We start from the raw sequence: 23852 nt of genomic DNA, 5'->3' as shown, positions 1-23852 counted from the left end.
CTTTTCTGAGCTCACACATCTTTCCTGCAAACATCTTGCTACAGCTGCTTTCTCTGTCCCTGCTGAGGGAATCTTCAGTGTAGCAGGAAAGAATTTCAGGCCAGAAAGTTAATAAAAGCATTGAATATCTTTTACTGTTTAAATGTAACAATATTGAACGATAAGCCATGTGTATTGGACCACTACCAGATATATCTGACAATATACGAACACTCACAAGAAAAGCTCCTGCAGACTCCTCAATAATGCTACTACACATAAATAGTTAAATATGAAAAACAATATATATGAGCACATGGAAAAGGACACAAATGTTAGAATAGAGTAGCTTAAAAGTTATACACATTTTTTCTCTTACAGTCATGCAAATATAAAGTACACTTTACCCAGTCGTACATAAACAAAATCAGTATATATGTTCGCCATCTATACTAGTTTCTCAGCTGGTGGGTTGCGGTTTTCAGTAGGTCATGGAGTGCATGGTTAAAAAAAGATTATTGCCACCCCCTCACCCCCCAGCTCCTCAACATCATTTTACTGACCAAAGAATGATGTAGATCCCAAGGCTTAACCAGTAGTGAATCACTGATCTAGAAAGAAATCAATTATATCACTCTTTAGGTTTTTCTAGATTGTGCTGTGTGATTATATTGACTTTCTTCGAAATGAAGTGAAATGAATTAAATTCATCTTCCCGCTCAATTCTAATTCTAAATCAACATCCCGCAGGGTGAGGTCAGTTCATTTCAAATTCCAGTTCATCAATGGAATGGGGCACAAATCATACTCTGAATTATGTCCTATGACGCTAACAGCACACCTTAAAATGCAATCCATGGGATCCCCTTAAGTGGGCCTTTTACTGGGTACCAGCAAGGGACGTAATCTACCACTAGGTAGCAGTAAAGTTTAAATTTTTAATTTGTAGGACGCAGGTTTAGCTCTAGCTAGTCTACTAATTAATTGGGCATGATAGATCAATTATGAGACACCCAGGACTTAGTTTCCATTAGCAGTGTTTACCTGTGCTTAGGCTTAAGATTATACGTATTACCATGACAGAATGTGAGTGATCAGGACAGGCCGCATCTGGCCAAGCTTCAAAGGCGTAGCATTGAATAATTATAATAACATACCTTTCTAATCGTCGACAGGTAATAGTGAGTGATTGGCTTTGTGTCTGTTATTCTTCATTCTCATTTCTCTAAAAATGTCCTTGCTCTAGCTACAATACCTACATTTTTCGATTATGAAGGGATACTTTTAAAAATCATAACCTAAAAAAATGTCTAATATAATATCAATGCTGAAGCAACCTTTTCATTTTTTATTTTCTAATGTGTTGATAATTTCATACGTATTTTGCTTATGCTCTTTTGACCTATAGTTGCGATTACTTGAGTGAACGTATAAGATTAACTTTATTGGTCCCAGGGGGACATTCTGACATAACAACAAAATAGTTGACTATTTATATGACAATCTAAAAGTAGGTGTTTTGGTCTTATATAGCAGAACGGTTAAATCAAAGAGCTGGGAAGTTTAATCAGGGCAAAGGATATAATTTTAATAGGTTCAGCTCATACTTTAGTTATTACAAATATTTGTCCCAGTGTTTTTAACTTCGGTTTGTTTTTCTTTCACTTCCCAAATGAAAAATATAATGTAACATTCAGCTCCAAATGATGGGAGCAAATGTAATATTCATGAACAGCTCAGCTCTGTGACCTTGAAGATAAAAAGAAGAAAAAACTGCTTCTTCTCAGTTCAAACCACAAAGTCTGCTACTTTCGTCAGTAATTCAGCCGAAACGTTATTTCGTCTTCTCTGTGTCTGAATGAAAAATATTTGTATAAAGGCAGGATGCTAACATTTGCGGCTTTTCTTGCAATAAAGAGGATTTATTTGAGTCCCAATGAATGTGTTAAATTCTTTGCCGTTAAGCAGAAAAAGCAGCAGCCCTTAGCAACAGGACGAGTTGCTCGAAAGGCCAAGTCCATTTCTGGAGGTTCAAGGGTACATTTTGTTTCTTGTTTTGGTCCCCTTTGTGTGTGTGGGGTGGGGGGGGCGTATCTGAGTGTGAGAGGCAGAAACCGCAGTAGCGCAGAGATGAATAAGAGCCACTGGCAGCTCCTTTCTTGTAACAGTCTTTCTCGTTGGTTTATTTCAGTCGTTCATTCCTTTGTGGAGCTGTGTGAAGCTTTATAAATCTCATTCCGCGCCGCAGCGTGAGGACGTACGGAAGCCTAATAAGGAAGCCCCCCTCCCCTTATTTAGCATATGACCTTTTAATCGCGGCCATGAGGGGCATGTCCTTTAATTGAGCTTCCTTTCTGAAAGCACTGTTGTTTTCATCACTCCGGACAAGAACAAGAAACAGCCTTTCTGTCCAGATGTAGGCCAGAAATACAACAGGCCATAATTGAATTTGTTGCTCTCCAATGAAATGTTGTTTAAATATAGACAACGAAGACAAAGATTTGTTTCTAAATTATATATCATTGGAGGGATAATCCTAATCAATCACATTTTAATAAGTCAAAAAGTGTGGTGATATCAACGTATGGAAAAACAGCTGAATTATATAATCCAGAGTCCATCATCACATGAAATAAAAATTCTCTCATTTCCACAAGTGGATGGATGTGGCCAATTGTTCCCCACTGAGGCATGAAGAGGGAACAGAGATATGAAGATATGGAGAAAAGATTTACTCTGGGGAGCTCATCTGGTTGAGGAATTGAGAGACACTGATGTTAACTGGTCGGTCTAGAATACAGAGGTTACAAGGACACACATAGTCAATTGGAAAGAAACGGCCTCTTCTGACATGACACACAAAGCTGTTGTTTCCAGATCTGTGGACCTCGTGGGCCAGTTCTGTGTGGAGTCGTCGTCTGTCTGTGTCATTCTCTTCCTGCTGAGGACAGAGCTCTGCATGGAGCGTGAGCAGAGCCCATCAGCACGAGGGTGACAATGTTACCAGGGCTGGAATGCCCAAGGCCCCTGTCACCAAGCACCCGCTGGCTCTGGGTTTGATCTGCTCAGTCGAGTCCATGTGGATGAAGGTGACCTTGCAGCTCCGCTTAGAGGTGACAGGCCAGGACACTTCTCTCCCTCTGAGTGCTGTTCTTTGTTACCGTTATGCTTTGCTCAACTCATCTGACCTTCAGCACTTAGAGCTTACACTCGGGGTGCAGTCTGTTGGGTACACCTACTTGTTAACGCAAACAGTCTTTTCCTCCAAGTGAGCCATGTGATGCTGTTGAATACATACAGCACACAGACGGGGTCAAGGGGTTCACTTACTGTTTGGTTAAACATTAGAACAGCTATGATTCACAGTGTCAGCAATTCTGAAGCTGGCCTGATTATCTGTGCTAGACACGGTGGCTCCACCGTCTCAGAAACAACTCAGATCTTCACGCACTGTGGTGTCTGCAGTTTAAAGGGAATGGTGTGATAATCAAAATAACTAGTCAGGGACAGTTTTCTAGGGAAGAAATACCTCGTTAATGACAGAGGTCAGGAGAGAATGGTCAGGCTCGTTAAAGCTAACAGGAAGGGCACAAGAGGAACAATAACAGCTCGATAATGATGCGCAGAATGGCCTCTCTGAAGGCACAGCAGGTCACCCCTCTTCTGAAGGAAAAATGAGGCTTACTTAGTACTAGTTAGGTGGCCATTGTGTTTATTTTCACACTCGGCTTATAAAAGTTATGTGATAATCTGCAGGTGCTCCAGAAGGTGTAATCTAAATCCATCCTTGTTTCAAAGCAGGTTTGTCCCTGTGACGTCTCTCCTCTCCATCTGCTCATCCTGCCATCAGAAGCAGCACCAGCAACTGACTGCCATCACATGCCATCAACGGAATTGAACTGAGGTGGTTCAATTTTTTTCAGAGTAACAGCCACTTCACCTGTGTGAATTACACTTGGAAATTGACCCAGAAACACACACATGTACAGAGTCACACAAAACTCTCTACCTGACAGTTTAATGCTGAAGAGAAAGCTGTAACAGAGGACTTTGTTATAGCTGTGTTGTGGAACAAGTCAATGGCACTGAGATTCAATTCAAATGCAAATTGGCTGACATGTATTACAGGACCTAAAGGGTTAATCAGCCCGTATCTGTTTGCCTTATTGTGCATTTCAAAGAGATAAACTTTCCTTTTTCTGATATGAGGCTGTGCCATTAAGCACATAGAGGCAACGTAGCAGTTCTTTTTGCAAAATTCCCTGCCGGCACTTTAACGCATGTGTCAGGTGGGCAAACAGGTTTCAGGTCTGTTCCAAGGGTGGGGGGTGGGGGTACGAGAAAACTGGCATGCAAAAAGTTGTAATTAAATCAGCGAAAACACCAGTGACACTATTGTGAGCTAAACTGGTTCTCCGCAGTTTTGTGGTTTTTCCCCAGCCAGCCCCACCCCTCCTCATCTCTAGGGTGACTGTCCCACTGCTCTATTGAGAGCTCTCTCATACCACATCACTTGTATTGGGGGGGGGGAGGGGGGATGGAGCTTTTCATTTCTTTGAGGGCAACAATAGTCTTTGTCCCCAATCTCCCACCATTCTCATTGGGGTTACCAGAACAGGGTTGGGGGGGGAGGGGGGGGGGGGGGGGGGTTGGGTGTGCGGGGGGGGGGGGGGCTGGTTTTCCATAGTAACAGAGACAAAACACACTGGGATGAGTGAAGCAGCGAAGAGGACAGGCGAGCTTCTGTCCCACATAGAAGGTAGATATCTGCTCATATGAGGGAGAAGAGATCTGGGAACATGAAGACTCATTGGGAAGGGAAGTTATTCTGAAACAGCCTGCGGCTTCCAGGGGGAAAAAGAGGGAAACAGAGTAAGACAAGAAAGTGTCTGAGAGCAGAGACAGAGGACGCATTCTGACTCAAGAGGGAGGAGGCAGAAACTGAGACAACTTCACCACCACTGCATCAGGACAGAGGAAAAAGGCAGCACACCACACGCGAGAGCTCACCCTGCCCGCTGGACCCCAAAGGCAGCACCATGAATCCCGAAGCCCAGTACGACGACACGGTGTCCACCATGCTGCTGGAGAACATCAAGAACAAGCTGATCCATGCCTTCAGGGCTAACGGAGAGCCTCTGCCCGCCGGTGGGTCAGGTGTCGACACAGTCAGCATCTTTAAGAAGAACTTCCAAGCCAATGAAGAGCTAAGAAGAGCCAAAATCGATGGAGCAATAAGCTGGCTGAGATCAGAGCTGGTAGGTCTGCAGCTGTTCATAGCAGTGCGCTTCTCAGCTTTGACTAGTTTCCCCAAAAAAATTGAGAAACATCAATTGAAATATTTTTTGCATATGAATTTTTCTTCAGTCTATAATACTGTCATTTTGTTACGGAAATGCAGTGTAAATGAATATCTGAATAATATTATGTCTTATTTCTGATATAATATTCAAAAAGTAATTATGAGTAAGCTTTATTCACATTTGTCGATAGAGCAGAAAAGTAAAGATATAAGTGTAACAAATTCCTTAGAAATTGTTTCTTGGGTCGTTTTAGGCTTCTTCATGAAGTCCTGGTTATGACCGGTAAGTTTAGTTAGGGATAGTTATTTATCCTTTCTACGCATAGCAGTTTCACAGGTCAGCATTCCCGGATTTGTAACGTGATGCGTTGTCAGCTGTGGTGTGTTGTTGTAGAGGTCAGGAGAGCACGCCGAGTCCTGTGCATGAACCTGTCACCTTTCACATGCAGCTGGAGATGCGATCGCAGGACCAGCAGCTGGCCAGGACACTGCTGGGCCTCAACAGCGAGATCCAGAGGCTGCGGAGGGAGGGCGTGCCCCCAGCACTGCAGCCAGAGGGCAGAGAGGGCAGAGAGCACATATAACCTCCAGCGATGAGAGGGAGAAGCCAAGGAGACCAGCCCCTGGAAGCAACGCAGCTGTTCCTGTGTCGACCCCTCGTCGTGACGCAACGCGGAGCAGATTACCGCTGTGCTGCTGACGGGGGTACAGCATGACTCGCTGCAGGTCTACGGTCTCGCTGCAGATGTTGCTCTTTTTCCAGCTGTCCTGTGATTTGTCCCTGGGTAATAACCCTGAGGTTTGCTGCCAGCGATGGGCCCAAACGTACCGAAAAGGAGATGTGTAAAGCTGCGGCACATCTAAGAGCCTTTTTAGGACCTTCCTTAGAAAATGTATGGTGTGTGTGTGCGTCCTATGCTCTGCTGCAGTGACCAACCACAATATACACTGTAGAACAACGCGCAGATTCCCGTACATATTTCTGTTCCATGTCGTGTTAGAAATGCCAAGAACGCGGTTCTGTAAATCCTAAACCTGTGAGGTGCTTGTAGGATACAGATGTATTTTTATATCTGAATAATGCTTTGAGAATTGTAACAAAGTATTACACACCATGCCTTATTGTGTTGTATAAAAAAGACTGAACCATTGACAGAATCTCCAGGTGTTCTTTTGTTCTCTTATTCTCTTTATGTTCACCATCGCTCACTTCTGATCGCTTTTATTTATGTGTCATTGTCGATGGGCCGTAGACACTAGGTTGTGTAAGCATCCTTCCTGTCGTCATGGTGAAATGGGGATTAAAGGAAAAGGCTAGGGGATACAGTGTTTTGTAGCGTTTATTACTCAGCTGTAGCATTCCACAATGAGCGGCCTGTCTGCCAGGGGTTACATAAGGCTGTGGACGGAGATCCACTTGTCACTTCGGGAGGGAAGGATTTACAGACGGTCAGGTCGGCGAATGTTTCACGCGGGCTTGGTTTTGTGGGTTTTTTTTTCTGTGGTGAAGGGTGGTGTGAATTACGGTCTTCAGAGGGTCACACACACAAAAAAAAAAATCATGTTAAAATGTAACATTAACAGACTTTGTGAGATGCGTAGGAGGAACACATAGACATTCACATGAAAAATGATAATGAATATAACAGCTCAGATTGTTGGCAGTTTCTGCAAGACTTTTGCCCTCAGTCTGACAACACGAAATCTAATATCGGTCTAATATCCAAATAAAGTCTACCCAAAGTGTAAAATCACATTAACACGTTGTCATTTGACATTACAGATCTGATCATTGATGACGCTTTTTCATAGCGTTTTGGAAAGCCTAGCACACTTGTGCCACGACTAATGCTGGCTATTGACAAGCGATCCCTCCGCGCGACTCCGCACTATCGGCACATGTCCTGGTACTCCACCACAGGGCTGCGGGACAAACAAGCACCTTGAGTTATGCTCCACATTTCACTCTGGGGGCCCTTTCAGTTGGCCGCTGGAAACCAGGCTCCGGGCGCGCACACAAAGCGCGGCTTTGTGAACGGAAGCCGCCACGGCACAATAGCGCAGCTCCAGTCATACGGACTCTTGTAAGTGATGACCTGGTGTGGAACATCTGATACTATGTGTTTTTTTTGTGCTCCGGCACCCTCTACACTGTCCTATCTATCGGTCTCACACAGAGACTCTCTGTGTTTGTCGTTAAACCTCATGCCATTATGCTACTATTAAATAAGCTACCAGGCTTCAGAGCCGCCCGTGAGCGTTTCAGAGTAGCACGGAGTTGGGAATCATTAAAACCACATAATTTCAAGAAAGGCAATTTTATACCAAATCAAAACCAATTTGGCTACTTTGAAAGAGGAAATAACATTCGAAATTTGCATGGACATTCCTCTTAAAACCATTCTGAGGGCTCCTACGATGATCTGTTCCAGATGGCAAGCTGCCCGTCAATTGGGTGAGAATGGCGATGAAAAGCATGTTCATAGCTCATCTTTCAGTTATGCTCAACAGGCAGATTGTATTAACATTTTAAATAAAAGTGCTGCTGAGATTTTTACAGTTCGACCAAATTTACTGCACTCCCACTACTGCTAAATCAGTGTTTCCCAATCCGGTCTTCTGAGACCCACAGACAGTCCATGTTTTTGCTCCCTCCCAGCTCCTGGTAGGGAGCAAAAATGTGGACTGTCTGGTAGGAAGATCATTGGGAGCAAAAACATGGACAAGATGAGGGTCCCTGAGCACCGGATTGGGAAACACTGCTCTAAATCAATCACACCATCCATAGATGTTCTGTGACATTCTGGTTGTTCAGCACGATGTCAGAGCTGGGAAATGCTGGGCTCAGGGCACAGAGCTTCTCCGGCTGATGGCCCGACCCAGCAGGGATTCCCGGTAGCACAGGGGCACGCTGGCGGAGGCGTACGGGCCACAGCCCACCTTCCAGCAGCGATATGGGATGGCAAACTCGCTCCCGGAGTCCCAGCTTTTGGCCTCCTCCTCTTCGTCCAGCTCCTCTTCCTCCTCCTCTTCCTCCAGCTCCTCCTCTGCTTCAGCACACTCCAGCTTCAGCTCCTGGATCCCCGCGTGCAGCTCCATCAGCTGCTGGATCAGAATCTGATCCTGAGAGCGCATCTCCATCTACGGCACAAAGAAACACAGTGACTGATATCACTACTGCGCTATTTGATTTATTTGCCCATTTTACATTATATAAAATTATATTATATAAAGTTGTCCATTTGAGTGGCTCCTCCTCCAAACACTGCAAATGGCTATTTTTGCTTGTTTTTCCTTCTCTTCTATTTTGTAGGTGTTGGACAAAATAACAGAAACAGCACATAAAAAAAGACCTCAAAATGTGTAAGTAACTGTACCAATATTGCCACAAAGGTGATTAATATAAGGATGAATGTCAAACAGTTATGAAAGATGTCTGACATTCAGAACTCCGATACGCAAGTTTCCAAAGCAACATGAGGCATCAATCAGATTCTCAGAGGCTAGAGAGTCAATGTCCAAATTGCAGGTACATTGGTCACAAAAAACTGTGCAATTATTTAAGGTGTGATGGGGAAGGTTCTCAAAAATCACATCCACATGCATAAACAAGACACATAAAGTGATAATGGCTAAAAACCATAAATAGAGTACCCAAAGAACTTCAGATTAAGCACCTCAGTGACTAAACCTCAACAAAAACGTCACAAAGCTGCAACTGACAGCAAGGCTACTGTTTGGAAACCACTTGTATCCAAGGCCAATGCACAGAGTCACGTAACTTGGTGTAAGGAGAACAAAACCTGGAACAATGGAAAAAAAAAAATATGATCTGATGAATGGTATTTCACCCTGTTTCCTACATCCGATCAGGTTCATGTTTAGAGACAGTCACAGGATGCCTTCATGCTACAATATCTGCTGGTGTGGGCAGTCATTTTGTGGGAGTCATTATGCCTGATGGTTGCTCAGTACTGAAATCTGATAACCAATGAATATAAATAAGGCCATTTTACAGAGCCAGGTACAGCCTATGGTGCAAACACGGTTTGCTCATAATGCTCCTGTATCTAAGATGGTAACACCTCCATCCACACTGCTACACAATTTCAAGAGTGGTTATGTGAACGGCGGGATGAATTCAATTGCTTTTTCTGGCATCTGCAGACGCCAGATCTAAACGTCTTGGAAGCTGCACGAGAAGCTCTGGAGCGCAATGCAAACTTTTCTTCTTGAAGAACGGTCCCAAAATCCCACTGCACAGAATTCCACGACGGACTGAAGCTATCTTCTTAGAGCTTTTCTTTTGGTTTTAGGGATGCTGGGGGTTTTAATATGTGGCCAAGATACTGAAGCGTATTCTAATTAACACAGTTTTGATTTTAGTTTGTCAGGTCTGTGTTCTATCTTTGACAAAACAGGGCTTTAAATAATTTCTGTCGAGCAGGCTATCATTCAGATGTAAATTCATTTTGCCTTTCCCTCCTATTTATGGGGGTCAGAGGTGGTCTAATTACTTACACAGAGAGAGTAAAATGCCCCAAATTCCAGTAAAACCAGAACCGAATCAGTCGCACAGAAGGAACAAAGGCAAAAAAAAAACTATGCCTTTGATAAACTGAATCCTTTTCTATTCCAATTATTTTGTAAGGAGCAAAGTGAGAATGGGGCTGAGAAGCTTTGCTGTCGACAGAATGGCATGGATTTAAAAAAGGAGAAAACAGGAGCTCCTTCAAGGAAATTTACAGCTTCAGCTTCATGAGGGGGGTGACCCAGACGTCACACGAGTTTCTGGGTCTTCATCAGGGTCCTTCTGCGTCACGGAAACAGATTTTGTCATAATCCAACAACATCGCAACCGGATCAGCTCAAGAATAATTTCTGGTGGGATGAAGCGGGACAAAGCAAATAATTCCTCACAGTGAAAGAGCCTGGTTATCACAGACGATGAGACGTCACAGTCTACCTGCTGCAGGCTGAATGAGTCAAAATGTTATGTGAAGACAGACGTGGCGAAGACGCAATAAATAAGCCACGCAGACAGAGTTCGGTTACGAACGAGCCAACGTCCCATTCAGCGCTTAAAGGAGGGGGTGAGGTTCACAGTCCTTTTAGTGTGGGGGCGTATCTGGTGAAGGGGAAAGACAGGGAAGTAGAAATATCATGTGACTGACCTCAAAGCCAAAAGACAGGATTTAGCTTAGATATGTGAAACAGAAAGAGACTGTTAGTGAGGCATCTAAAGGAAGCAGAACGCAGCGTGTCTCTTCACGGTGACATCAACTTTGAGTTAATTGCCCTAGTGGCAAATAAAACTGCCACCTTGCCCCACTGTTTGCCCTGATTTTCCTCTCCTGTCACAGGGATCAATAGTTCACATTCCTGTAGGTGATCGTTTTTCAGCAGCTGGAATGACCCGACTAACGACCCAGACAGACAGGAAACCTCAGAATACATCACTTAGTCTGCATTTGTACCGAGGGGGGAAAAAAAATTCTTCAGCCATTCAGTTTGTTTCATTGTCTCTATTATGTTTGGTGCATTTCCGTGCTGTAGGCACACAGTTGCCATGACGAAACTGTCAGGTTATTTATTAACGATGGGAAATTAGGCTACTCACCGTACTAACAGTATGCAGCAATATTACCCCCTAGATAACTCTCAGAATGAGTAAAGAGACTCCGTTAGCTTTAAATATGCCACAAAATGATTCTCACTAGGGCTGTAAAAACCAGCAATGTTTAATTGCTGACAAAATACAGTAGAAAGATGAATTAGAAGACAAAGATAATTACAGTATATTTCGATTACCCTAACTCTACATGATTGATTATCACGAAAGATTCTTAATGATTATTATAATAATCAACCATTGGGATTAAACTAAAACTGTATTAATTGTAGCACATGAAAAAAATCAACTCAATTCATACCACGAAATAGACGACACTGATACAATGATCTGTATAGCATCTGTTTTTTTAAAGCAGTAAATGGAATTTCCCCATGGTACTCCATCCATCTACATTATTGGGTCCAGTCACCCCAGGACTAGTGGGACTGTGGTCCCAGTCTTACCAGTTCTCTCCTCAGCCAGGCCAGTGCACTCTCAATATCTAGCTGGCAGGGGCCACCGTCTTCATCCACAAACTGACCCCCCCTGGCCAAGTCATGCTCCCTCTGGGACGCTCTGTCACTCATTACCGCCGTCGGCTTGAAGTCTTCGAAGGTGGCGGTCTTGCGAGAGAAGTCTCGCAATCTGGTGAGGACCACCTCCATCGTTTTGTGCGGACGTTAAAGTCTAGCTCTTCCTTACACTCTTAGGCTTCGTTGGAACTTTTCTCGGCTGTAGCTAGATACAGCGTTGTCGGGAAATGAAACGCTAGCCAGGTCCCTGCGTCCCGGCACCCGGACCGCTCACTGTCACGCTGCTGTGTGGTCTACGCTGCTGTGTGGTCTGCGCCGCACTGGAAACTTAAGGTGACCCCCTTTTTGTTTTTTCACTGCTTAACATTGTGAAACTGCCGTTAAGTGTGCATGTGCGTGACGTCACCCCGTTAACATCAGACCACTCTGTTTACCATTTTACTGCTTTTTAAACACACTGTCCTCCCTCCCCGGCTGGGAGTAAGAGGGAGGAGCGGATGGAGGGACAGAAGAAGGGCAGTTTCCTTGGCTACCCAGTCAGGGTTCCTGCTGAAGACAGGTCAGGGCCTGGAGAGCCCTTGGTTTTCATATCATGTCCCAGCAACAAATAAGGACATTGAGATTGAGTCAACAACTCTCTCCCTGCCTCTTAAGAAATGCACACCGTGTATTGAATGTACTTCAGTTTGCTGAAACAAATTCTATGGTATCTTTCTTATAACAATATACAGTACTGTGCAAAAGTCTTAGGCAGTCACAGAAAAAAATTTAAATGATCATCATGTTAATGTAAAGCTATGATATTACAGTGTGTCAGCTTAGCCATTTCAAACCTCTTCTAAAGTCACCCCAGTATCCAATATAGCCATGTATTTTTGACTTTACCACTAGCATCTGATATGGCTAATCAATGTCAAAGTGACTTTGCAAAACTAGTTCAATTACGGAATTAAGTGAGCTGGTGATTAAATTTAATAAATCCATGGAATGGCTGGTTTCCCCTGAGGAGAGCTTTAGGAATCTCAGCTGTGTTCATCTTGCCATCCGATAAGATTTCAGTAACTTTTCGGAGAACAGGAGAAATTCCTGTTAGTTTTTATTGATTTACTCATAATTTGCGCATGCTCTCATATTAAATGGTGTTTTCGTTCTGAGAAAATATACACTTACTACCCAGATAAATAGCTTTAAACATTTTCTTTGAGTGCTTATGACTTTTCAGTAAAAATGAAGTAGCTTTTGTGCAGCCAAAGGCAGAAGAGACTAATCATTAAATCATTAAAGTAGTCAGCCTTCCGTCAGCTAAGGTCCCTGTATTCCCCTTTCTGATAGAGATTCTGACTCACACAACCTCTGAACCCGTGTCGCGTTGGGGCCCTTTTGTGACTAATCAGCTCCCTGTCAGTTTGGCCTCTCGGCCCGGTGCCTAGCAACTCACACAATACAGGGGCCTGACAAGGACAAGAAAGGTTGGTAACATTTGGATCGCAGGCTAAATTGCGACCAAATTAGCTTTTAGATCCTATCCATGAATTGCACGGGAAAAGCCATAAGCAGACAAAGAGCTTTTTTAGTGCTTTGGCACAGGTGGAACCTCACTGCGTCATTAGATCCTTTTACGTCAGAGGAGAGTGAGATTTTGAGTTGCACATCACACCCTGGAAGGTCGTGTTTCCTCTGAAGAACTTCGCAGACTCCTGTTAAACCGAGCATACAGTCAAAACATCACATGTACACGCAAGATATGATTATTTTCCTTTAAAGAACTGAAAATGAAAGAAAAGATGACACCGCTCTTAAACTGGATGTAGAAAAATTGCGTAATTTGTATAGACTGCTCTTAAGCCGATGTTGAATACCGGAGACTTTTTAGAGTACATTTCTCCAGAACATCTCTCTGGGTCTTCAGGGATCCCAGTGGCATGTTCATGGTTTGATTAAGCCAGTCCATCATGTAAAAGGTTGTCCTCTCCCTTTTTATACTGAACTCTTTCAAGCATTATGGTCTTTTCCCGTGTACTGGGTCCCCTCATCATATTTCAGAAATAAGAGCTTTAATCTGGTAATTTATGCTTCAACTGAAAATTCAAGCTTGATTGTTTAGTTTATATATCAGGTAATTCATTTTCTTTATAGTGCTCTAATCTCTGTTGAATGATCTTCAGAAAAATCCTGCTGTCTACGTCACATAAGGGAAATTGAACACTGCTCCTGTGTACTGCTGCTTTTGGTGCCAAAACACCGAATCTCCTTCATACGCTGCATTTGCTGTGACAGCTATATGTAAAAATTTTGATTTGACTTTTATTGGAAGCAAAATATAAAGTGCAGAAGCCGTTTCTTAATTAGGCGAATGGATTGCGATTTGAGGTACTTTGTCGCCACCCAGTGGAAGTTATCTTTATTTGCCATTAAATTACCAATACTTTTAAACATTGTAATATTATAAGAAAAAAACACCATATGGGATATTTTACTTTAAAAAATTTCAGCGGAGCAGGAAGATTGGTTAATGGGCTGAGTGTTTCATGAAGTGAGCGGGTGAGGTCGCAGGTCGGGTCGGGTTGGGGAGTATGCATTGGTTCAGCATGATGTCATGCCCACCACATGATTGAACACCTCAGGATCCCTGTTGGCGACCCCCCAAGGATGACATGTGATCTGGCCCTCCGGAAATGGCCATCTAACTGCTGCAGCCAGGTGTTTCTTGGGTGTCCCCTTGGCCTGGTCCAGCTGCTCGGGTCCTCAGCAATGAGGATCCTGAGAGCCAGATCACCATCAGGGAAATACACCGAATAGTCATAGTGTGGTAACTCATGCTCCTCATAATGCAGATTATGTTCCCCGTTCGGGACTTCCTGAGCTTCTGCTCATTCGACACAAATTCAAACCAGCGCTACCCAAGGACTCTGAAAAGACGCAGCACCAAATGAGTCCAGTCTTCATCTGAGGTTACTGGACAGTGTCTCACAGCCATGCAGCAGGACAGGGAGCAGCAGGACTCTAAAGACCTGGACCTTCATCCTCTTGCAAAGATATCAGGAGCCCCTTTCCAGCCACCTCATTACCCCCCATGCTATCCCAGTCCATCTACTGACTAAACAGACCTGAAAGTCACTGCTTAGGTAAGTCTCTCCCTCTGCCGACATTCTCTCCACAGACAGACACACTGATGACGGATGTGCCCAAGAGATAATTAAAGGTCTGGATATTGGTTTTGATCCTGGACACTCTCAAACCCAGATACTCAGACTCCTTACTTAGAGCCCTTATCAGAGGTTATATAGATTCTACGGAAAATACAGCATCTTCGACAAAGTCGATATTGGTAAATCTTTCTTTATCAAAGAATGCCACACAGCAGCTGTACCCCACGACCCTGCCGAACAGCCAGTCCATGCAAGCATTGAACAGATTAGGAGCAAGAACACACCCCCGACAAACCCAAGAATCCACTGGGAAGAACGAGAGGCTTTTCCTCCACTTTGCACAGCATTCACGCTACCGGTGTACAGGCCGGCCTTGACATCCAGTAACTTCTGTGGGATCTAAGGTGTCCCACAGGGCAACTTAATCTAATGAGTCGAACTTTATATTAAAATTGACAGAGGCTGCAAAGACACCCTGTCGAGACTCGTGTTTACGTTCGATGAGGAGCCTCAGTGCCAGGGTACGGTTCATGGTAGACGCTTCTTAGGCGTTCCCAGACTGCTCCGGTCACTGGTAGGCGAGCAAGTGATCATGGATCCTGTTGAGGACGGCCTTAGCAAGGACCTTACCCAGCACTGAGAGCAGTGTTATCCCCCAGTATTTGCCAAAATCCAGGCGATCACCCTTCGCTTTCCAGATAGGGAAAAGAAATTTTCCATTCTTTTTCCATTTTCCACTCAATCGGGTTGATGCCTGTCTCCCGAATAGAAGCAAAATTCGCTTTTCTGTGCAAGGAGAACAGTCTTAACACCAGCCTGGAGAAGCTCACCTGGATGCCACAGATCCCTCTGGCCTTCCCTACCCCCCAGCTAGTGAGATTGGGGGGTTCACAGCTAATCGGAGGAATAGCCTCAAGAACTGCAGACCCAGAGACGTCCGACGTCCAAGCCTGAGCATCAGCATTAAAGAGCTGCTCAAAGTAGCCGACCCAGCAGTTCACAACCGCAGTGTCATGCGTAAGGACCGTTCCATCACCCACCCTGACTGTGACTCTCTGAGGAATGGATTCAGACACATGTAATGTTTTGATTGCTAGACCACAGATGCCGTGTCATTTGCTCACAGATCCATCTAACAAACACCTACTTTTCTGTCCTCAGAGCCTTTGCAGCTGCCCTTCTCAGTTCAAGCCATGCACTGCGTCTCCTCTGGATAATATCCATGGTGCCCTGCAAGATGAAGCACCTCCTTCAGGAAACACCAGCAACACCAACACAACCCTCAGCAACCTTCAGGGTCGTACCACGGTAGGTCTCCCGCATCACATTAGATTCAGCAGTCACACTCAAGTCTGCAAGTTCCTCACACAAACTGTGTGCAAACTCATAAGAAACAACCTGATCTTGGCGTCTGGCCAAGTCCAGCCTCATTCTCCTCGTACATGATACCACAGTGAACCTGAAGCTATATAGCAACAACAACAAGTCTGTGGTCAGAATTCACAAACTGGGTACTTCTGTAGACCCCATAGTTCTGTAGGAGGCTCCAGCATCTCCCCACAAGGATGTGATCGATCTCCTTTGTTGCACCACCAGTATTGGAGTACACCGCCCAACAATGCAGCTCAGGGTGCTGGAACCAGGATCCAGTGACCCTCAGCCCCTGACCTTTTGCAAAGTCTAGGATCATGGAGTCACTCTCACCCCGATCTCCAGACCCGCGGGGACCGACCAGAGGTGGAAATTTCAGGTCCAGAGAGTACAAATCCAGACCAGGACTTTGTTTCAACCAACCAGTGGAGTACTCTGTAACTGTGACTCTTTATGCTCAACTGGTTGGTTGAAACTAAATCACGGTCTGGATTCATACTTTCTGGACCTGAAATTTCCACCTCTGGGACCGACACAATCCTCAAAGGCAGCGCGGTCAGTGCCTGTGGTCACACTGAAGTCACCCATAACCAGAGGAGTGTCACCTCGTGGGCACCCATCAACAGCCAAGCGAAGTTGCAGATGAAATGTTCCCCAGTATATCACTCATTGCAGCTGGAGCATAGACAGAAACAACAGACAAGAGACCTAGAAAGTGCCTTTATCTAAGTCTTGTGATACACTTCAAAATGAGTGACATCAGACACCACCGGGAGGAGCTGGTCTACCACAGCAACAGCTACTCCCCGAGTACGGCGGCCATCAGAGCGACCAGACCAATAATAGGTGTATCCACCTACAGAGATCTGGCCGCTCCCCGGTCTGTGTACCTCAGCGAGTGCCGCCACTGAAATGTGGAGTTCATGAAGCTCCAGGGGGACATAGTCATCCGGCTGGAGAGACAGGACATCCCACACGGCAACCCGAATACGCTCCAGCAGAGCCACCCCCGCGGAGAGTAAATAAGAGTCCTGTCCGTTGCCTCGGAGCTGTGTGAAATGTCTTTACAGTGGCTGGAGTGCCAATCCTGCCGCAGACCCTCAAGCTTCTCCCTGCATGTTGGAGGACCTGCTTATAGGGCTGGATGTAGATTGGCATCATACCCAGGAGCATGATGGGCTGAAATTATATCCTGTGAATGATTCTGAGATTGCAACTGCTCTTGGCACTCCCTGCTCTGGGCACTCCCCGCTCTGGGCACTCCCCGCACTGGGCACTCCCCGCTCTGGGCACTCCCCGCTCTGGGCACTCCCCGCACTGGGCACTCCCCGCTCTGGGCACTCCCCGCTCTGGGCACTGCCCGCTCTTGGCACTCCCCGCTCTGGGCACTCCCCGCTCTGGGCACTCCCCGCTCTGGGCACTCCCAGCACTGGGCACTCCCCGCTCTTGGCACTCCCCGCTCTGGGCACTCCCCGCTCTGGGCACTCCCCGCTCTTGGCACTCCCTGCTCTGGGCACTCCCTGCTCTGGGCACTGCCTGCTCTGGGCACTGCCTGCTCTTGGCACTCCCCGCTCTGGGCACTCCCCGCTCTGGGCACTCCCCGCTCTGGGCACTGCCTGCTCTTGGCACTCCCTGCTCTGGGCACTCCCTGCTCTGGGCACTCCCCGCTCTGGGCACTCCCTGCTCTTGGCACTCCCTGCTCTTGGCACTCCCCGCACTGGGCACTCCCCGCACTGGGCACTCCCCGCTCTGGGCACTCCCCGCACTGGGCACTCCTTGCTCTGGGCACTCCCTGCTCTGGGCACTCCCTGCTCTGGGTACTCCCCGCACTGGGCAGCTCACCCAGGCCAAGCAGAACTGTGGGCAGGGGCATCACTAGGGTTGTTTTTGGGTAGTGGGCGGGGGGGGAGGGGGTTGTAGTCCCGCTAAAATGTTCTTTAGCCACCCATCCCCCAAATAAATGTACACTGATTAGGTTATATAATGCTTTGTCATTCATTTTCATAAAAATAATGCCCCCCCAAGCAAAGGCGTAGGCCCCCCTTTTCATAAATCTCTACCGACGCTCCTGTTTTCGATCAAATCAGCACAGCCAGGTGACACGTCAAATAACCGGGACCAGTCAGTAGAACCCATTTCGATGTCTTGGGTATCTGAAGGTAAACATCTGTCAAGTTCAAATTAACCACACTCCACCATCAGAGAGTCTCTGGAACCTCATGGGAACAAACCACCCCCCCCGGCTATATGAATTTCCTTGTGTCACAGCATTACGACTCAGAGACAAAAAGGGTTTATTAACAAAACTAACCACCAGGGGGCAAAAAACAAGCAGGAAAACTACAAGAATCATTAAGAAACATAACAAGGGAACAGGACACAGGGAGTAGGACAGTAAAACAAGCAGAGTACCATGAATACAATGACTTAGGCACAGGACAATGGCAGACATTAATATACACTAAGATAACAAAGGCTAACAAAGGGCAGGTGTGAACCAATACAAAAATCAACCAATCAAAAAAGGAGCAGGACAACAAGACATAGGTGGAATAATTTAGGATTAATAAGAGCAGGAACAAGTGAACATTAAGAAATACAGAGGTCTAACAACATTAGGAAAAGATTAGAAGCAGGTACAAGCAAAACCAAGAGCCCAGGGGCCTGTACTACCAAGCAGGGTTACTGGCTTATTGGGGTAACTTGTCGGATTTAAGGTAGCCTGGGCAAAATGTAAGTGAACGAATATGAAGTCCATTTAAACCGTGGTACCTTAAATCCAACAAGTTACCCCGATAAGCCAGTAACCCTGCTTCCTAGTACAGGCCACAGCAGGGCAAACTAAAACACAGAAGCAAAGAACTAATAACAAACACTAAGGAACAGAAAACCAATTAATACAGACAACCAGTGAGGCTGGCCTCAAAGTCATGGCCGCAGGATTACAGCCTCTGTGCCACACACGCAGCCCATTGAGCTATACAGTGGTCCACTTAGCAGGGGAAACAGACTAGGAACTTAGAACTAAGACGGAGGGAACAGGATGGCCAGCAACACCTGCTGGCCAAACGGGGACAAAACACATAGGACAGGGATGGACGTGCACCGGCCCTGGTAATTCATTCATAGGTCTGTCTTGTCTGTTTCCTTTTGCATAAATTCAAACTGCAGGGCAGACATGTCATGTTCTATTTGTATCGTGCATCTTAAATGATTGCACGTGTCTACCCCAGATGTGACCTTGCAGAGTTCTTGCAAAATCCTCTCCATTCTGTGCGCGAAAGCATGGTCTCCCAGCTGGAAGTAGTTTTGCTTTCTGAGCCTAGTTTATCCTCAGTATAACTTGTAATCCCTGGTAGGAGATGGTGCAGGTTTTCTAACAGTTCTTCTTGGCACAGCGTACAACACTCTTGTACTACATAATTCAGAACAGCCCCAGCTCATCCTTTGTCAGGCAGTCGAATCCTCTAGCAGTTGGCTTCCAAGTAAGCAGGTAGAAGTTACCGTGTGAAAACTGAATCCCTGCCTGTTAAGGTTTGTTTTCAGGCTGCTCTGTAGTTCAGTCTAGGTCAGTGTCTTTCAACCCGGTCTTCAGAAACCCTAGACACACCACAAGTTCTAGGCTTCCTGCCTCTAAGATAACTCAGAAACATAGTATGTCTCTAAAGACACCCACCACGCTTCATATGAGGTTGTGTTATTCTTCTAAGAGCCTGACAATAACACATATTCTTTGCTGCGCTAGACGTTCAGTCAGACAGCTCCGTGCTTTCTCCATATGCACCGCAGTCAACGCCAGGTCCTTCTTCTCACGGTACAGCATGAGCTTCAGGGTTGACAAGTGCATGAACTCCTCCATATTTTTCTACTCGGTCTCCTGCTTTTACTCCTTTCGGCAGTAGATGGAGTGCCATCGGTGATAAACACTCAGAATCGAGGTTGCGACTGACAGTAAGGCTGAGTAAAAGCCTTTAGGTCTGTCTCTTTAGTATGTGAAGTATTATGATTGCATTCACCTTCTCTGTCACGGGGTGGAACATCATGATATGTTGTCTAGGTTCAAGGAATTCTGATTTCCTTGTAAGAAGAAGCACCCGTGCCTGTAGAAAGAAAGAAAAAAAACCAGCACAATCTGTTTTCAGGGTATGTGGAGTTGAAGCTGTTCCACTGGCCACAGTGTTAAACCAGTATAAAAGATAATGTCACCAAGCGCTTTTTTGGGGCAAAACCTTTTAGCAGTTTTTGAAGGACAACAAAACATGCTGGATCTGATATTTTTCCAAACAAGACCAACGAGGTTAAACAAAGCTGAAGCATGCTGGGTTTATTTATTTTTCCAATGCAACCAAGATCAAGAACAAAATACCTACGTGGAATAATGGTGTTGTCTTCCAAGGCATATAAGACTCCCCACAGCTAGGAGAAGCCGTCGTCTTCAGTGTTTTTTGAGCCATGAAATTGTGAGATTAAAACAGAGGAAAGAATAGAGCGAATCGAGCCTGGTGAGTGTTCATCATTTTGACAGGTTGTAAATACAGGTCCATATAGTCAGTAAGGACTTGGAATGGATGGTTCACAATCCTGGGCCAGTGTCTCCATTTCTCCAAGGCTATTTTCACTACTGGAAGTTCCCCGTTTCCAATGTCATAATTCCTTATTGCACTGGAAGACCATGAAAAAGAAAGCACATTGACACGACCCATTTAATGATGAAGATGATGAATTACAGTCAGTAATGGTTTTTGACAGTTACAGCATTCAGGGCATGATGCAGGAGCAGATGCAGGTATTGTTGAGGAAAACACTGAAAACGTTATTTATCATTGTAGGTGAAGGGAATCTTAATTATATACAAAAAGCTGTCTCCCAGCAGTCACTGTATGAATGCTTATCAACAATAAAATGCCTCTCATTCTTTTAACCACAGAGATCTTACATAGCTAACTGTACATATATGGTATCATATTATAGAAGCTACAGAGAAAGAACAAAGAAACCATTAGCAGGATAGCAACTGGTTTGGCTTTCCTCAAAGAACTGAGTCTGGTCTCATACAGAATCATTGAAGTCTAGTGAATTAGGAGGACAATAGGCCTGTTCAGGTTCTGAGTTTGGCCTTCAAACCTCCACACTTTCCCTCCTTTTGTGCTTCCAGTGATATCATCATCACCACCATCATCAGGTTTTTCAGCCCTGTCATTCTTCCCAATGAGGTTCTTTATCAGCAATGGGAGGCAACAGATTTTCTGTTTTTTATTCTTTTTGACACTGGACCAGAGATTGAAGAATTGCCTTGGTACATATCCATCCATCCATCCATCCATCCATCTTCTAACTGCTTTTCATAGTTAGGATCATAGGATGGCCTGGAGCCTAGGTTATATGCATCAAAAACACAACCTAGTACTATTATAAAAACAAAAAACACAAAATCATAGCCCCCTGTAGAAGAGAAGTCTAAAGAGTTCTGTTGGGCCATTGCTCAGCTTGTTGCTTCTTTATATGATCTATGAAATCATAAACATTGCTTGATTCATCTGGAATTAAGGCATAACATTCAGTGTAATCAAAGCAAGTCAACTCTCAGAGCCCAACAGAGAGTCCAGCACCACACAGTTTTGAAGAACTGTATTCTGCCATTAGTTTGTCTAAGACGTCAGCTGTATCATGGGGGTGGTTTTTGGAAACTTTTGTTATTGGCATTTACAAGACCATATAACATCCATATACAAGCAAATGCAAGTGTCAGTGTTATGATCTGTGTGTTTATGGCTGGAGGTTCTTTTATTTTGGGTTCTATGCTCCAGAGATCCAGTGCCAGGTTCTACACCGACTCTCTACCTGTCTCCTCGATGGGAAGATGAACACCACCTGTGCCTCCAGTTTGCCTACAGTTTGATGAGGGTTTTGTGTATGAGAGCTGAAAGCTACAGACCAGTAATTATCTAATTAAAAAAATGTCTATATGCAGTGAAAACATTCCGACAACTTCTATAAGGATGGAGTAACCATGCTGATATAAAAATCTTTAAAGGATTTAACTCCAGTCTTGGGCCACACCAAAAAGCCACTATCTACCAGGTTAGAATTTAAAGGAGTGTTGTAAGAGGACAGATGTAAACTACAGTGACATCTAAACTGCAACCAGATCTTAAAGGACGACTTCGCTATTTCATTTTCTGTGTATAAGAATGGGGATAAATTGATCAGGGAGTATAATATTACTTTCAGTGGTACCAAATAAGTCAGATTCGAGGAGTATCAAAATTCACATACTGTAACCAGTAATTCAGGGACCTGATGGCAGAACCAGGCCCCCTAAGGGCTTAGGCCTTTGTAAATTTTGCTTGAGTTTTCTGGTTTAAAAAAAATATCTAAAATTAAGCTATCCGATTTCCAGAAGTAAAGGATTGAGGAGGAAAGAGCGGTACATACCGAAAAAGTTAGGAGATGCAGGAGAGAACACTCCTTTTGATGGAATGAATCCTTGCAACTAAGAAAGCATCGCTGTAAACGGTGATCCCCAGTAGCTAGTGGTCACACAAATAATATAGTAGTACATGCTTTCTTAATGCATTAAATAACTAGTAACTAAGTGATGGTTTATCATTAATGAAGAAAGTTCTAATGAATATATATAAAGATTAGATTCCTGAGGAGCTACCGTGACACACGTCTACATCCTCTGAGCTGCGCCTACTGAGCCCCATCATCGACTTTTCCAGACCATTGGCACGTAACGTGATCTCTTTAATGGCTGTAGCTGGACTGTACATTGAGAATGAGATTAAAGCTTTATACCGTACTTCTCCTCAGGAATGCACATACTTAATTCTAAGCAATATGTCCTGATGTCTCACGGCCGGAATCATATATCCAAAGTAACATCTTCTGGACCAGTTTTCGGGAAGCTATGGGTTGACCCTATTCCCACAGATAAAATATGTAATATTCAAGATATTCAGAAAATATTTGAAATTGTTACACATTGGCTGTTTGAATTGCAGCTCTCCACAAACATCCTCCATTACTTAGCCTGTAAATTGCAGTACAGATGCTACAGATTCCAGTAGTCACCTACACGTCGATAAGTCTTTCAAAAAATCTTCAGCTACTATTTGATTCTCTATATGCATATGATTCAGTCCATTCAGGGAACAGCTACAATCACAGGTACATCTTTGTAGTCGCAAAATTTTATCAGGCGATTAAAATCAAGACAGCGCATGGGGTGGACGAGTGGTTCTGTTGCATTAATGGCACATCTACTGTGATATTCGGCCATTCCTGACACACCATGAGCTATCAGGATGAAGGAATCAACCCGCGAAAAGCCCTGGGTCAACTTTGTCAAGAACGACATCTAGTAATTTAGCAACATTACTGGAATGAGGAAGTGGGTCTACGGTAAATGAGAAAAGAGGAACCACTGAAGAGTATCTGCTTAAGCATTTCCCTAGGAGGCATTATCAATGCTATTTCTATAAGCTACGAATTTAACCAGTTGCTTTGGTAGGGTGATGACCGCCAGTAATTTTAGTGCAACAGGGTTTGCTTTATGGGGATACCAGGAGAAGTAAGGAAACTGCTTACTTTCCACGGGGTGCCATAATCAGAACCAAAAGCTTATCTCAAGTCAGTGTATATGGTATCTGACCAGTCATCAGCTGATCTGCTGGTCATTTTCAGTGCTATAAGTTCAGCTTGCTGTCCCGATGTGCCAGAAAGCAAAGGTGTTGAGTGCAGAACTGTACAGGGAAACAGAAAGAAACCACGAATTCTGCAGAACTCGGGTACTGGTCATTCCGGATGGATGAGCCATCAGTGAAAAAAATATTATCCGGATTATGACAGAGAACAGCAGTTAGGTCAGGCCAAGGTTTTGTAAGGTGAGCAAATATTCT

General features: G+C 44.7%; 2 protein-coding genes across 2 annotated transcripts; one reads left to right on the top strand and one right to left on the bottom strand.

The window, feature by feature from the left end:
* The first annotated feature begins 4654 nt into the window (after nucleotides 1–4654).
* Nucleotides 4655–6439, top strand: aard (alanine and arginine rich domain containing protein). The gene is made up of 2 exons (XM_023811783.2): nucleotides 4655–5237; nucleotides 5731–6439. Exons 1-2 carry the CDS (start codon nucleotides 5019–5021, stop codon nucleotides 5863–5865), a joined length of 354 nt encoding a protein of 117 aa, XP_023667551.1. The 5' UTR covers nucleotides 4655–5018; the 3' UTR covers nucleotides 5866–6439.
* A 164-nt stretch (nucleotides 6440–6603) lies between these two features.
* LOC111843849 (uncharacterized) lies at nucleotides 6604–11780 on the bottom strand. Its single transcript, XM_023811782.2, has 2 exons — nucleotides 11360–11780; nucleotides 6604–8422 (listed from the first exon to the last, which is right to left on the bottom strand). Exons 1-2 carry the CDS (start codon nucleotides 11558–11560, stop codon nucleotides 8126–8128), a joined length of 498 nt encoding a protein of 165 aa, XP_023667550.1. The 5' UTR covers nucleotides 11561–11780; the 3' UTR covers nucleotides 6604–8125.
* Nucleotides 11781–23852: the final 12072 nt, after the last annotated feature.

Source organism: Paramormyrops kingsleyae, chromosome 23, assembly GCF_048594095.1.
Source record: "Paramormyrops kingsleyae isolate MSU_618 chromosome 23, PKINGS_0.4, whole genome shotgun sequence".
In the NCBI taxonomy this organism is placed as follows: Eukaryota; Metazoa; Chordata; class Actinopteri; order Osteoglossiformes; family Mormyridae; genus Paramormyrops; species Paramormyrops kingsleyae.
This window is presented reverse-complemented; position numbering and strand designations above follow the sequence as displayed.

What these genes read in the sequence shown, in the direction of transcription:
- aard (XM_023811783.2), top strand. Translation starts at nt 5,019, where the DNA reads ATGAATCCCGAAGCCCAGTACGACGACACGGTGTCCACCATGCTGCTG. An exon ending in GCTGGCTGAGATCAGAGCTG is followed by an intron (nt 5,238 to 5,730) that starts GTAGGTCTGCAG and finishes TTTCACATGCAG; the next exon opens with CTGGAGATGCGATCGCAGGA.
- LOC111843849 (XM_023811782.2), bottom strand. Translation starts at nt 11,560, where the DNA reads ATGGAGGTGGTCCTCACCAGATTGCGAGACTTCTCTCGCAAGACCGCC. An exon ending in CCTGGCTGAGGAGAGAACTG is followed by an intron (nt 8,423 to 11,359) that starts GTAAGACTGGGA and finishes TTTGTGCCGTAG; the next exon opens with ATGGAGATGCGCTCTCAGGA.